This window comes from Oncorhynchus mykiss, chromosome 1 (genome assembly GCF_013265735.2).
Source record: "Oncorhynchus mykiss isolate Arlee chromosome 1, USDA_OmykA_1.1, whole genome shotgun sequence".
Lineage (NCBI taxonomy): Eukaryota > Metazoa > Chordata > Actinopteri > Salmoniformes > Salmonidae > Oncorhynchus > Oncorhynchus mykiss.
Window position 1 is genome coordinate 69385941 of NC_048565.1, and position 15649 is coordinate 69401589.

The 15649-nt window shown below is 41.4% G+C and overlaps 1 protein-coding gene across 1 annotated transcript; it reads right to left on the minus strand.

Annotated features, from left to right (window-relative positions):
• Positions 1-295: 295 nt before the first annotated feature.
• si:ch211-125o16.4 (neuroblast differentiation-associated protein AHNAK) lies at positions 296-14633 on the minus strand. Its single transcript, XM_021610006.2, has 5 exons — positions 14507-14633; positions 8436-8490; positions 7690-7813; positions 5782-5957; positions 296-5616 (listed from the first exon to the last, which is right to left on the minus strand). The coding sequence occupies exons 2-5, from the start codon at positions 8436-8438 to the stop codon at positions 805-807; spliced, it is 5115 nt and encodes a 1704-aa protein (XP_021465681.2). The 5' UTR covers positions 8439-8490; positions 14507-14633; the 3' UTR covers positions 296-804.
• Between the last annotated feature and the right edge of the window lie 1016 nt (positions 14634-15649).

The following is a 15649-nucleotide window of genomic DNA, read 5'->3' on the forward strand; positions in this document are numbered from 1 at the left end:
AGCGGTAGTTTCGTGAACCAATGCTAACTAGTGTTAGCGCAATGACTGGAAATCTACAGGTACGGAAACATTGAAAATACAAGTGACGAAAAAAAGGTTTACTATAGGAAGTCTTCCATGAAAGTTTGAGCTTTCTGTGTGTGTGATGATTATATCAACTTGGTTCATGTTTATTTGTTTTAATTTCAGTGATGAATATCCAATCAAACAGGAATTCAAACCTGCCATGTAATATAATACTGTTACATATTGCTGTAGTCAATTACAGTATAATTTATAGTCAATCATCAATAAATTTAGTCATATAGACATATTGTAGTTTATTGGAGAAGGAAATAACAAATTAATAGTAGAATTACATTTCACTGTTCAACAATTGTTTTAGCTTAAAATGTGAAGATGACAGCTTCCATAAAGATTGTCTCCTTTATGGGTGAAACATGTCTGAATTGTGAAAGATACAATACTGAGGCATTTGTAAAAAATAATAATAAGTAAACTTCCAAGTGAACAGCATTTGGGAAACATTACCATAATTTAAATACGTTTGAGTACACAGAGCCAATGAGCATATTTTCCTTCATTTTGCTGTCAACTGTTTGAATATAGATGTAGTAGCATATGGATTAACTAAGTTATCAGAGAATCGACAAACAAATAATTACATGTTTCTGTTTTGTTTGTACATAGAGAAAAAACACATCCTTAAAATGGAGTCAACTCATGAACAAATGTATGTATTTACAAAGTAGTTACAATCATGTTGGTTTATCCCAAGTGTACGGTTCACATGACTGGAAACTATCAATAATCTGTATCGGGCTCTTTGATATTCAGACCAAGCATATTGGAGAGGCTTATTGACATGCTATCGTTTCCCTCTGAGTCCACTACAGGGTATTCCAGGCCTATCCCAGATTCAGGTTTTGTAACTTTGAAAGTCCCTCTTTTAAGCTTAGTGGAACTATCTACGTCTGAGGTAGAGCTGACATCAAGGCTAGGGGTATGGAGCTCACCTTTCACTTCTGGTAGGGAGACATTAGCTGTGGGTGTTTTTGCTTTAAATCTATTCAACCGCTCCATGATGTTAATAAGTCCTGAAGGTGATGTCACCTTCTGTCCTTCATTCACTTTAGGCAAACTGACCTCTACGCCAGCTGTTTCAAGGCCTCCTTCAAGCTTTGGCGTGTCCATCGCCTCACCAAGGGCCTTGGCAGCATCTTGGAATGCACTCTCAATCTTGTTGTTCTGTGGCAGTCTGTGAAATGTAAACATTGGCACCTCCACCTGATCACGCTTTGATTCTTCCTCATCGTCCATGTCAGAATCTTTACCTTTTGAGCCAGATAAGTTAAAGCTTGGCCACTTGAATGGCCATTTGAATGTACTTTTGTGAGTGTCTCCCTCTTCCTCAACATCTACTTTGAGGTCAGCTTCTGGTACATTTACATCCAAATATGGCATGTCAGCACTGGCCTCAATGCCAGGTGCAGAGAGACTCAGTTCAGGGGTACTAATCTCTCCCTCATTTTTGGGGACTGAAACTTCCACATCAGGTGTATTTACATCTGCACTAGCATTAAATTCTGTGCCCTTTATTCTAGGCCCCGAGAGACCAAACTTTGGCATCTTAAAATGTGGCAGATTTTCAGAGGGAGCCTCAATGTCAACATCTTTAGCTTTAAACTTGGCATCAGGGCCTTTAATGTCTGGGACACTTACTTTCATTTCTGGGGTAGAGAGACTTAGATCAGGACCATTCAACTCTACCTCAGGGCCAGAGAGGTACGTTTTTGGTAAACTTAGATTTACATCTGGAGCACTGATATCACTTTTAACATTAGGATCTGATAGCTTGAGGTATGCTTGAGGTAGAGCTATATCTACCTTTGGGGCTTCAAGTCGACTCTCAACTCTGGGAACTGAAACTTTAATGTCAGGTGTCTCAACATCAAGGTTTTGTCCCTCCAGTTCAGAACCTGAAAGGCCAAATGTGGGGAGCTTAAAATGGGGCAATTTGAATTTGCCTGAAGGGGCATCAATGTCTACATCTGGAGCTTTTAGAACTAGTCCAGGTCCTTTGAGATCAGTTTTGGGTACATTCATTCTAATCTCTGGTACATTCACTTCACCATCAAGTTTGGGGGCAGAACGGTTGAGATCTGGTGTTTTCAGCTCTACTACAGTGGCTTGGAGGTCAGCTGTCGGTAAATTGACATCCACATCAGGAATAGAGACATCCAATTTTGGGGCCTTTAGCTCAGCATCAAGGTTTGGTCCTTTAACTCTTGGTCCTGTTAAACTGGATTTGGGGAGTTTGAATTTGGGCAACTTGAATGTTCCAGAGGGAGCATCAAGATCAACTTCTGGGGCTTTAAGATCTATCGCTTGACCTTTAATGCCAGCTTCAGGCAAATTGGTCCTCAAATCTGGAGCAGCCATAGATCCCTTGATTTTGGGGGCAGAAAGGTCTGGTGTTTTCAGCTCAACTACAGGGGTTTGGAGGTCAGCTGTCTGCAAACTGACATCCACATCAGGAACAGAGACATCCAATTTTGGGGCCTTTAGCTCAGCATCAAGGTTTGGTCCTTTAACTCTTGGTCCTGTTAAACTGGTTTTGGGGAGTTTGAATTTTGGCAACTTGAATGTTCCAGAGGGAGCATCAAGATCAACTTCTGGGGCTTTAAGATCTATCGCTTGACCTTTAATGCCAGCTTCAGGCAAATTGGTCCTCAAATCTGGAGCAGCCATAGATCCCTTGATTTTGGGGGCAGAAAGGTCTGGTGTTTTCAGCTCTACTACAGGGGTTTGGAGGTCAGCTGTCTGCAAACTGACATCCACATCAGGAACAGAGACATCCAATTTTGGGGCCTTTAGCTCAGCATCAAGGTTTGGTCCTTTAACTCTTGGTCCTGTTAAACTGGTTTTGGGGAGTTTGAATTTTGGCAACTTGAATGTTCCAGAGGGAACATCAAGGTCAACTTCTGGGGTGTCGAGATCTACCTCTGGACCTTTGATGTCAGCTTCAGGCAAACTGACACTCAAATCTGGAGCAGCGATGGTTCCCTCAATCTTTGGAGCAGAAAGGTCCAGGTCGGGTGTTTTCAGCTCAACTACAGGGGCTTGGATGTCAGCAGTCGGCAAACTGACGTCCACATCAGGAACAGAGACATCCAATTTTGGGGCCTTTAGCTCAGCATCAAGGTTTGGTCCTTTAACTCTTCGCCCTATTACACTGAATTTTGGGAGTTTGTATTTTGGCAACTTGAATGTTCCAGAGGGAGCATCAGGGTCAACTTCAGGCAAACTGGTATTGAAATCTGGAGCAGCAATGTCTCCCTCAATTGCTGGTGCTGAAAGGTTGAGATCTGTTGTTTTCAAGTTGAGACAAGGCCCTTTCAGATCTGCTTCAAGTGAATTAACATCAACAGCTAATTCTGAGGTCTTAAGATCAACATCAAGTTCTGGTCCTTTTACTTTTCTTATTTTTGTCCATTTTAGTTTTGGCAACTTAAATTTTCCAGAGGGAGCATCAAGGTCTAAATCTACATCTGGTCCTTTGAGGTTAGCTTCAGGCAAACTGACATTGATATCTGGAACAGCGATGTTTCCTTCAATTGCTGGTGCTGAGAGGTTGAGATCAGAGCCTTGGAGATCTGCTTCTGGTAAATTCACATCAACCTCCGGAGCTGAGAGGTCCAAATCTGCTTTCTTTAGATCAGCATCAATATCAAGGTTTGGTCCCTTCACCTTATGTCCAGACCAGTTAATTTTGGGCATTTTTAAAGTTGGAAATCGTTTCTTTCCAGTGGGTGCCTCCATGTTAACTTCTGGTGCCTGAAGATCTACATCTGGAACAGCAATGTCTGCTGTAATTGATGGTGTGGAGAGGTTAAGATCAAGGCCTTGGGGATCTGCTCCTGGTAAATTCACATCAAACTTGGGAGCTGATAGGTCCAATTCTGCTCTCTTCAGATCACCATCAAGCTTTGGTCCCTTCACCTTATGTCCAGTCCAGTTAATTGTGGGCATTTTTAAAGTTGGAAATCTTTGCTTTCCAGAGGGTGTCTTAATGTCGACCTCTGGTGCTTGAAGATCTACATCTGGACCTTTCAAATCAGCTGTGGGCTTCTTTAGGTTGAACCACTTGAATTTTCCAGAATGGGCATCAGTGTCAACATCTACCTCTGGGCCTTCCAGGTCAGATTTGGGTAAAATAAGATCTACATCTGGTGCATTTATTTCTCCATCAACGTTTGGAGGGGCGAGATTCAATTCTTCAAGACCCTTAACCTTGGGTCCAGAGAGACCAAACTTTGTTTTTTTTAGAGTAAACCATTTTAATTTCCCTGAAACGGGCTCAATGTCCACTTCTGATGCGTTCAGGTCTACTTCAGGGCCTTTGATATCTGCATTTGGCAAATTGGTGTGCAAATCAGGCATGTTAAGCCCTGCCTCAACTTCAGGGACAGAGAGACTGAGGTCAGGTGCCTTCAGATCTGCATCAACATCAATGTCTGGAGCTTTTATATTTGGTCCAGAGAGCCTGAAATTGGGCTTTTTGAGTGTTGGGAACTTAAGTTTCCCAGTGGGAGGATGAATATCAACAACATGGGCCTTCACATCTACCTCAGGGCTGCTGAGGTCTGCTTTGGGTAAATTCAGTTCTAAATCTGGGTTGCTCATTTCAGCCTCAATCTTTGGGACAGAAAGATCAACTGTTGGTTTCTCCAGATCTGCCTTAACATCCACACCAGGGGAGTTGACTTTGGGCCCATGAAGACCAAATTTGTGTTTATTTAAATGAGGCCATTTAAATTTACTCGAGAGAGCCTCAATGTCGATATCTGGAGCTTGCAGATCTACCTCAGCTTTTGGTATACTCAAGTCTACATCTGATGCGCTTATCTCTCCATCAATGTTTAGAGTGGAGAGATTCATGTCAGGTGCAGACAGGTCAGCATCTATGTCCACTTCATGTCCCTTCATTTTTGGTCCAGATAATCCAAACTTGGGCTTTGTGAGAGTAAGCCATTTGAATTTGCCAGAAGGAGCCTCTATGTCAACAGCTGGAGCTTTCAAGACAGCATTTGGCCCATTCAAATCTGGGCATTTGATTTCCACATCAGGGGATGAGAGGTTCAGGTCTCGTTTCTCTAGCTCTCCACTGAAACCAGGGCCTTCTAAATCTGCTGATACATTCACATCTCCCTTTGGCGCGTTGGCTTTTACGTGTGGTAGTTTGAAGTGAGGCATTTTGAATTTTGGAGGCTTGTACATCAATCCACTTGTCTTAACCTCAGGTTTCTCCAAGTCAAGTGAAGCATCTGGAGTGCTGAACTCTGGTGTTGATAGACTGACTTTAGGGTGTGTGAGGGTGCCTTCCTGATCTGCTCCTTTCATTACTGGTCCAGACATTCCAATGGTGGGGAACTTTGCACCTCCATCAGGTCCAGGTGTGTCCAATGTCACATTGGGCAATACCCCATTCAAAGCGGGACCATTGATTTCATTCTTCAACCAGCCTTCTGCATTTAATTGTCCATTGAGGCCATTAACCTCAATAGATGGTGCCTCAACTGCTCGCTGCATTCTGCTGTAGGTATCTTTGAGCATCTGTAGACAATCAAATAGCAATTAAGTGGTAGTCAATGGACAAATACTAAGGTATTGATCCATAATACATTATTAATATAATTGTTCAGAAATTAAAAAGAACCTTGAGCATAGTGTAATGACTGCTGACATAAATCATGAAGTAAATTTGATTCTGAAACGTACATCCCCGGGACTTTTGAGACCACTGTCCAGTGAGCTGAGACTGACGCTGGCATTCAGATCCGGCTTTGTCACAAAACTCATGTTGTCTTCATAAGGCTCCATGATCTTAAGTATTTTCATCAGGTCATCTTTATTAAGGTGGTTAAGATGTATGGTGGCAGCGACAATCTCATCGCCTAAAACAGTAGAAGAAATGGAGGGTTTAAAAAATGTCTCTGTCGTTTTCTTATACAGTGGGGCAAAAAAGTATTTAGTCAGACACCAATTGTGCAAGTTCTCCCACTTAAAAAGATGAGAGGCCTGTAATTTTCATCATAGGTACACTTCAACTATGACAGACAAAATGAGAGAGAAAAAATCCTAAAAATCACATTGTAGGATTTTTTATGAATTTATTTGCAAATTATGGTGGAAAATAAGTTTTTGGTCAATAACAAAAGTTTATCTCAATAGTTTGTCATTGCCAACAAAGGGTATATAACAGAGGTCAAACGTTTTCTGTAAGTCTTCACAAGGTTTTCACACACTGTTGCTGGTATTTTGGCCCATTCCTCCATGCAGATCTCCTCTAGAGCAGTGATGTTTTGGGGCTGTTGCTGGGCAACATGGACTTTCAACTCCCTCCAAAGATTTTCTATGGGGTTGAGATCTGGAGACTGGCTAGGCCACTCCAGGACCTTGAAATGCTTCTTACGAACCCACTCCTTCGTTGCCCGGGCGGTGTGTTTGGGATCATTGTCATGCTGAAAGACCCAGCCACGTTTCATCTTCAATGCCCTTGCTGATGGAAGGAGGTTTTCACTCAAAATCTCACGATACATGACCCCATTCATTCTTTCCTTTACACGGATCAGTCGTCCTGGTCCTCATCCTGGCATGATGTTTCCACCCCCGTGCTTCACAGTAGGTATGGTGTTCTTTGGATGCAACTCAGCATTCTTTGTCCTCCAAACACGACGAGTTGAGTTTTTACCAAAAAGTTATATTTTGGTTTCATCTGACCATATGACATTCTCCCAATCTTCTTCTGGATCATCCAAATGCTGTCTAGCAAACTTCAGACGGGCCTGGACATGTACTGGCTTAAGCAGGGGGACACGTCTGGCACTGCAGGATTTGAGTCCCTGGCGGCATAGTGTGTTACTGATGGTAGGCTTTGTTACTTTGGTCCCAGCTCTTTGCAGGTCATTCACTAGGTCCCCCCGTGTGGTTCTGGGATTTTTGCTCACCGTTCTTGTGATCATTTTGACCCCATGGGGTGAGATCTTGCGTGGAGCCCCAGATCGAGGGAGATTATCAGTGGTCTTGTATGTCTTCCATTTCCTAATAATTGCTCCCACAGTTGATTTCTTCAAACCAGGCTGCAGATTCAGTCTTCCCAGCCTGGTGCAGGTCTACAATTTTGTTTCTGGTGTCCTTTGACAGCTCTTTGGTCTTGGCCATAGTGGAGTTTGGAGTGTGACTGTTTGAGGTTGTGGACAGGTGTCTTTTATACTGATAACAAGTTCAAACAGGTGCCATTAATACAGGTAACGAGTGGAGGACAGAGGAGGGTCTTAAAGAAGAAGTTACATGTCTGTGAGAGCCAGAAATCTTGCTTGTTTGTAGGTGACCAAATACTTATTTTCCACCATAATTTGCAAATAGATTCATTAAAAATCCTACAATGTGATTTTCTGGATTTTTTTTCTTCTAATTTTGTCTGTCATAGTTGAAGTGTACCTATGAGGAAAATTACAGGCCTCTCTCATCTTTTTAAGTGGGAGAACTTGCACAATTGGTGTCTGACTAAATGCTTTTTTGCCCCACTGTATGTACAACCAATAACAAAACGTACATATGCTTTACATTTTATAATTAAGAATGTTTTTTGTTGTTGCAGAAATTAACTGATCTGTGACACTTTACCTTCTTTCAAGCCACTCTTATTAGTGACTCTAGGGTCTGTGATTCCAGTGATGACAACTCCTCCTCTGTCTGAATCCTCCAGGACCAAGCTTTCGGAATAACGTCTTTGCTGACTTTCCCCATTCTAAGATGTCAACAGTGAAATACAATTAAATCAAATCAATTGTAGTCACTATCATGAAGTTTAAGCATCAACTGTTTGTAACAGTTACATTAGTATGTGAGCAGTATTCAAAGACTCTGGTAAGACAATATTTGCATGGTTTTAGGATCTGATTTCCAATAGGATAGATAGCTTGTTTTTAGGAGAACATACTTCCTCAATGCTTCTGTTCTTTTAAAGGGAAAATCTGGATTTCAAACACTGTTTTTGTAAAAAAGTTGAGGGGTGAGGCTAGAGAAATGAAACCACTCTCAAATTCATTGCCAGAGCAATGGATGCAAGGACTGACCAACCATGATATAAAAAGTATAGTTTTAACATGGTTTAAAGCTAGTGTTGGTTTATAAATCAATTGTTTACTAACAATGTAGCAACAAACGTGTATATATGTTGGGTTCCAATGGGGGATGACAGTGGAACTAAGCTAATTAAGCTTTTTAAGTTAGATTCTTCATGAATCAATGGGTATAATTAATTTAAAAGTAAAAAAAATGGATGTACCAATCACAGATTGCCTCTTTAATGGGAAGCATGAAAGGTTATGAAATGTCAGGAAACTGTATAAATAAAGTATTTCACTCACCATGATTTCTGAAGTATATTTACAGCAGCATATCAAGAAAAATGTTCACTATAACCTGTAAAAACAAAAAAGTAGTGAGGTGCAGTTAATAATGTGGTTTAAGAAGCAGATATAAAACAATCTTACATGGTTTTATCTTGCACTACATTAAAATGGACATTGAAACATCTTCAAGGACAATTTTCTCCTATCATTTTGTGACAGAATAATGAAAAATCTATTTCAACGTAATATTTTCAACTATTTTTATTGTAAGGTACCGTTCTACAATGAAAATGTGGAATTGTTGTAGTTACTACTCTGAACAAATATATAAACACAACATGCAACAGTTTCAAAGATTTTGAGTTATAGTTACAGTAAATTCATTAGGCCCTAATCTATGGATTTCACATGACTGGGAATACAGATATGCATCTATTCTTCAAAGATACCTAAAAAAAAAAAAAAGATAGGGGCGTGGATCAGAAAACCAGTCAGTATCTGGTGTGACCACCATTTGCCATCATGCAGCGTGACATAGCTCCTTCGCATAGAGTTGATCAGGCTGTTGATTGTGGCTGCCCATACCATAACCTCACCACCACCACCACTACGGGCATTCTGTTCACAATGTTGACATCAGCAACCCGCTCGCCCACACGCTGTCTTCCATCTGCCCCGGAGTGTTGAAACCGGGATTCATCCGCGAAGAGCACACTTCTCTAGCATGCCAGTGGTCATCAAAGGTGAGAATTTGCCTACTGAAGTCGGTTACAACGCCACACTGCAGTCAGGTCAAGACCCTGGTGAGGACAACGGGCATGCAGACGAGCTTCCCTGAGGCGGTTTTTGACAGTTCGTGCAGCAATTATTCGGTTGTGCAAACCCACAGTCTAATCAGCTGTCTGGGTGGCTGGTCTCAGACGATCCAGCAGGTGAAGAAGCTGCATGTGTTGGTCCTGGGCTGGCTTGGTTACACATGGTCTGCCATTGTGTGGCCTGTTGGACGTGCCGCCAAATTCTCTAAAATGACATTGGAGGCGGCTTATCGTAGAGAAATTAACATGAAATTATCTGCCAACAGCTCCGGTGGACATTCCTGCAGTCAATATGCCAATTGCATGCTCCCTCAAAACTTGAGATATCTGTGCACATTTTAGTGGCCTTTTATTTTATTTTTTGTTCAGTATAATTACAAAACTTCCTCACATTATAATAATATCTGCATGTGTTGATATAACTGGTGCAACTTTTTAGAGGTGTAGCTAGCAGGAAACCACATCCTCTCCGAGCCCATTGGGTGAAACATCCACACATGCATGTACATGCGTGCACACACAAAAACGCATACCACTTCTTTGAAGTAAAACTACTTTTTATGCAGGTGACAACACTTTAGAACCGAGTTAATGCATCTCTCTGGTCAGACTTACAACTGAATAGTCTTTCCTAGACTTTTGCTACATCTCAAGATCCCTAACCCCACTCATACAAAATGATAAACAATTCATCACACAAAAGATGTGTTATGGCCTAGGAATGCCACTCATTTCAATAAAGGGGAAGACAACTATCATTCTAAACAATACTACATATTACATTATTACTACATTCTCGCATCAATACTGGAGTTATCATATCATAACATGCAACAACCAACCAAAATAGAAATTGGACTATACCAGTGGTTCCCAAACTTGTTATCATCCCGTACCCCTTCAAACATTCAACCTCCAGATCCCGTAGGTGAAGACACCGGATGTGGAGATCCTGGGCTGGCGTGGTAACACGTGATCTGCGGTTGTGAGGCCGGTTGGATGTACAGCCAAATTCTTTAATACAGTGGTTCCCAAACTTTTATAGTCCCGTACCCCTTCAAACATTCAACCTCCAGCTGCGTACCAGGGTCAGCACCAGGGTCAGCACACTCTAAAATGTTGTTTTTTGACATCACTGTAAGCTTGCCACACACACACTATACGATACATTTTTAAACATAAGAACGAGTGTGATTTTTTGTCACAACCCGGCTCATGGGAGGTGACAAAGAGCTCGTATACAAACCTTATTTGTTCATCAACAATTGTGAATAACTCACCACAGGTTAATGAGAAGGGTGTGCTTGAAAGGATGCACATACAGTGCCTTGCGAAAGTATTCGGCCCCCTTGAACTTTGCGACCTTTTGCCACATTTCAGGCTTCAAACATAAAGATATAAAACTGTATTTTTTTGTGAAGAATCAACAACAAGTGGGACACAATCATGAAGTGGAACGACATTTATTGGATATTTCAAACTTTTTTAACAAATCAAAAACTGAAAAATTGGGCGTGCAAAATTATTCAGCCCCTTTACTTTCAGTGCAGCAAACTCTCTCCAGAAGTTCAGTGAGGATCTCTGAATGATCCAATGTTGACCTAAATGACTAATGATGATAAATACAATCCACCTGTGTGTAATCAAGTCTCTGTATAAATGCACCTGCACTGTGATAGTCTCAGAGGTCCGTTAAAAGCGCAGAGAGCATCATGAAGAACAAGGAACACACCAGGCAGGTCCGAGATACTGTTGTGAAGAAGTTTAAAGCCGGATTTGGATACAAAAATATTTCCCAAGCTTTAAACATCCCAAGGAGCACTGTGCAAGCGATAATATTGAAATGGAAGGAGTATCAGACCACTGCAAATCTACCAAGACTTGGCCGTCCCTCTAAACTTTCAGCTCATACAAGGAGAAGACTGATCAGAGATGCAGCCAAGAGGCCCATGATCACTCTGGATGAACTGCAGAAATCTACAGCTGAGGTGGGAGACTCTGTCCATAGGACAACAATCATTTGTATATTGCACAAATCTGGCCTTTATGGAAGAGTGGCAAGAAGAAAGCCATTTCTTAAAGATATCCATAAAAAGTGTTGTTTAAAGTTTGCCACAAGCCACCTGGCAGACACACCAAACATGTGGAAGAAGGTGCTCTGGTCAGATGAAACCAAAATTGAACTTTTTGGCAACAATGCAAAACGTTATGTTTGGCGTAAAAGCAACACAGCTGAACACACCATCCCCACTGTCAAACATGGTGGTGGCAGCATCATGGTTTGGGCCTGCTTTTCTTCAGCAGGGACAGGGAAGATGGTTAAAATTGATGGGAAGATGGATGGAGCCAAATACAGGACCATTCTGGAAGAAAACCTGATGGAGTCTGCAAAAGACCTGAGACTGGGACGGAGATTTGTCTTCCAACAAGACAATGATTCAAAACATAAAGCAAAATCTACAATGGAATGGTTCAAAAATAAACATATCCAGGTGTTAGAATGGCCAAGTCAAAGTCTTATTAATGGTATCTGTTGCTTTTATACATGTCTTACTACTTGAAAGTTGTCTTAATTCTCGCTCAAAAAACTCCCATGGCTTATTTTTCAAATTGTCATGATTAGTTTCTAAATGTCTGCACAAGAGTGAAGGTTTTATCGAGTTGTGATCTAGTACTTCTGCACATATAACACACTATGGCTGAGGAAAGGCACTACTCCCAATATAAGTGAACCCCAAATCAATGTAGTTTTCATCATATTTGCGCCTCTTCGTTTGTCCAACCTCTCTGTCTGTTGTTCGGTGCTTTCACTAATAAGGGGGCAGTACCCCCAACGGCATTGTAAGCATACCCCAGTTTGGGAATAGCCGGACAATACTATACACTACGTATACAAAATATTATGAACACCTGCTCTTACCATGACAGACTGACCAGGTGAAAGCTGTGATCCCTTATTGATGTCACTTGTTAAATCCACTTCAGTCGGTGTAGATGAAGGGGAGGAGACAGGTTAAAGAAAGATTTTCAAGCCTTGAGACAATTGAGACATGGATTGTGTATGTGTCACGTTCTGACCTTTTTTTCCTTTGTTTTGTATTTATTTAGTATGGTCAGGGCGTGAGTTGGGTGGGCAGTCTATGTTTGATTTTCTATGATTTGGGGATTTCTATGTTTCGGCCTAGTATGGTTCTCAATCAGAGGCAGGTGTCATTAGTTGTCTCTGATTGAGAATCATACTTAGGTAGCCTGGGTTGCACTGTTTGTTTGTGGGTGATTGTCTATGTTAGTGGCTTGTGTCAGCACAGGTCTCATTTGTAGCTTCGCGGTTGTCATTGGTTTATTGTTTTTGTATAGTGTTGCAGTGTTCAGTACTTTCTCTAATTAAATATTCACTATGAACACATACCACACTGCATTTTGGTCCTCTGATCCTTCTCGCCTCTCCTCTTCAGATGAAGAGGAGGAAGACCGTGACAGTATGTGTGCAAGACAAAACATGTAAGTGCCGTTGAACAGGGTATGGTAGTAGGTGCCAGGCGCACCAGCTTGTGTGAAGAACTGCAGCGCTGCTGGGTTTTTCATGCTCAGCAGTTTACTGTGTGTATCAAGAATGGCACATCACCCAAAGGACATCCAGACAACTTGAACCAACTGTAAGAAGCATTGGGGTGAAGATGGGCCAGCATCCCTGTGGAGCGCTTTCGACACCTTGTAAAGTCCATTCCCTGACAAATTGATGCTGTTCTGAGGGCAAGGGGGGTGTAGCACAATATTAGGAAGGTGTTCTTAATGTTTATAATGACAATAATACTTCATATCCACGCTAAAGCTTGTCAAAGCTCTCTGCCTTTAATTTATTGCTGCCAGACTGACAGAGTGACAGCGACACCCACCTACAGCCTCACGCCTCAGGAATCCAAGGCATGGCCCCGTGCCAGGATGCTCAGGGGAATGTATTGCAAACCAGTTGGTTGAGACACATGCTAGCTTACATGCCATTCCTACTACCACAGCCACACACTGCCACACACACTACTCTCAATGAATGTCAATACATTCACCTGCATTGTGATAATGAGGGTTTGGGTGGGCAGCATGTCAGAAAGAAGAAATGGTGTAAGTGGAATTATGAGTGTCATGATATTGGCATCAAAACAATACATTATTACACCACCACAAATGCCTTCTGTGAAAATGTAAAACATGAAGCCACATAAGTTTAGTTACAACTTTAACCGGTCTCTCTGTTTCATGAAAAGGAAAAAAGTTATTTTTCAATTGAGGATAAATATTAGAAGTAAAAGAAGATATAATGCAGTTGAAGCAAGTCAATAGTTGTGGGTTTATAATTGTGGCTTCATAGACCAGCAAAAATACAGCATGAATGGCTTGGCTTGGTATGCAACACATTAAATATGTAAAATTAGTTCTATGAGACAATGATTGAAATGCTGTATACCTTTTCATCATGTTATGGTGGCTTCATTCTCATCTCACCACTATGAAGAACGTAATGCAACAGCAACACCTCAGAGATATTAAGTAACAAGGGTACTATAAAAGACACAATACACATGTTTCCATGACATAGATTAAGCTTGGACTAAAAAGCGTGCTCAACTGGAGAATCTCAATGGAGAATTCTATTCCAGGACTAGGCTTAATGTGCGTCTGGAAAACCAGCCCTATATGTTTGATGAATAGTACCACACTAGCAAAATCCACTTCACCAATCATTGATCAATCTACAGTTCTGGGCAAGGTATTTTGACAAACTATCTTTCAGGGTGACGCCAAGTTCATTAACAATCAGCCAACAACAATAACCCATGTGGCAAAATACATTACTGGAATATGACCCTACATCCACCCACAAATGTCGATATCACACAAATCAAGTCGCAGGGGCACACGAATCAAATGATTTACTACCTTCACCTGCTCATTTACATTTAAGTCAAGGCAATTTCATGAGGGACCATTTAATCTGTTTAGCAAAACATTTCAAATATAAAACTAAAAGAATTTCATAAAATTGCAGAAACTATAAATCCATTACTAGTTTCAACACAGCATGATGAACAACTGTTAGGCCTCTGTACTCTACATACAAGAGTTACAAAGAGTACAAAGTTCCCATTGTACCAGCAGCACGAACGACAATGTTAAATATCACATTCTAATGGCAACAGAAGGCTTATAAAGCTCATCTTTGTATGCTGGGGCTTCGCTGGGATCGGATTAGGGCATAGGATGGGAAGGACTCACCTTGTCAACGTCTTAGAGTCCTCCAAAAGCCCAGGCAATGTTGTCTCCTCTGTACCTCAGCTGTTCTGTCAATTTAAGAGGATCTGTCAGTTAAATGCCTTCTCTGACCACCACCTGAGCTGGAGAACAGGTTAGACTACACCTAGACCTGCTCCTCAGTGCCACCCCAACCCCCACCCTGAACCCTTTCACAGGGAGAGGGACATGTCATACACATTTGCAGGGCTGGTGACAACCGAAACTTGCGAAGAGAGTGAGAGGTCATGAATAAGAGAAGTACACACCACTCCTCCTTAACAGGCTGAACCAGGTTTACAAAGAGAAAAGAAACAGAGGCCTGCAATAGTTGCAAAACATACACTTACACTCAACAAATTAATGCATTCACACACACACACACACACACACACACACACACACACACACACACACACACACACACACACACACACACACACACACACACACACACACACACACACACACACACACAGAGCTCTGGAAAAATGAATGGAATCAAGAGATTCCATTCATCAGTATTTGCCATCTCCTACTGTATCCAACTGACCTGTGTAATGAAGGGGGACTGAGGTGTTCTTATTTTTAAAGGCTTGAACTTTATTGCGATCTCTCAAAAAGTTGATTAATTATCTTTAATTTAATGAAAAGTCATTGTATTTCTGTTATTTCAACTTTTGTTTGTGTGTCCATACAGTTGTTACATGGCAGGCATCTTACCTCTACCCATCAACCCCTCCACTACATCATCATCATCATACTGTATACTGTGATTTACTATACTTACAGATTCCACTTTGTCCCAGGTGGGACATAAGGCCATAGACTATGAAATTACAGAGTTATGCTTACTATGTGCACCATACCAAAACCAGGCATAGCGTAGTGAGTCATTGCCCTACCCACTCTGCCGATGAATAAAATTTTAGAACAGTGCATCACAAGAGTAGGGCTCAGCTCCAGGAAAACAGTTGTTCTCTACAGTGGTAAGTGCTATAAAAAATGCCTCTGAACTCAAGGTTTAATTTCCTGATTGGGTGTTGGCAAGTGAACATGATATCTCAGGATGAGACAAAAACCTACTTGCATTGAAGATATCGAAAGACAGAGTGGCGAACAATTGAT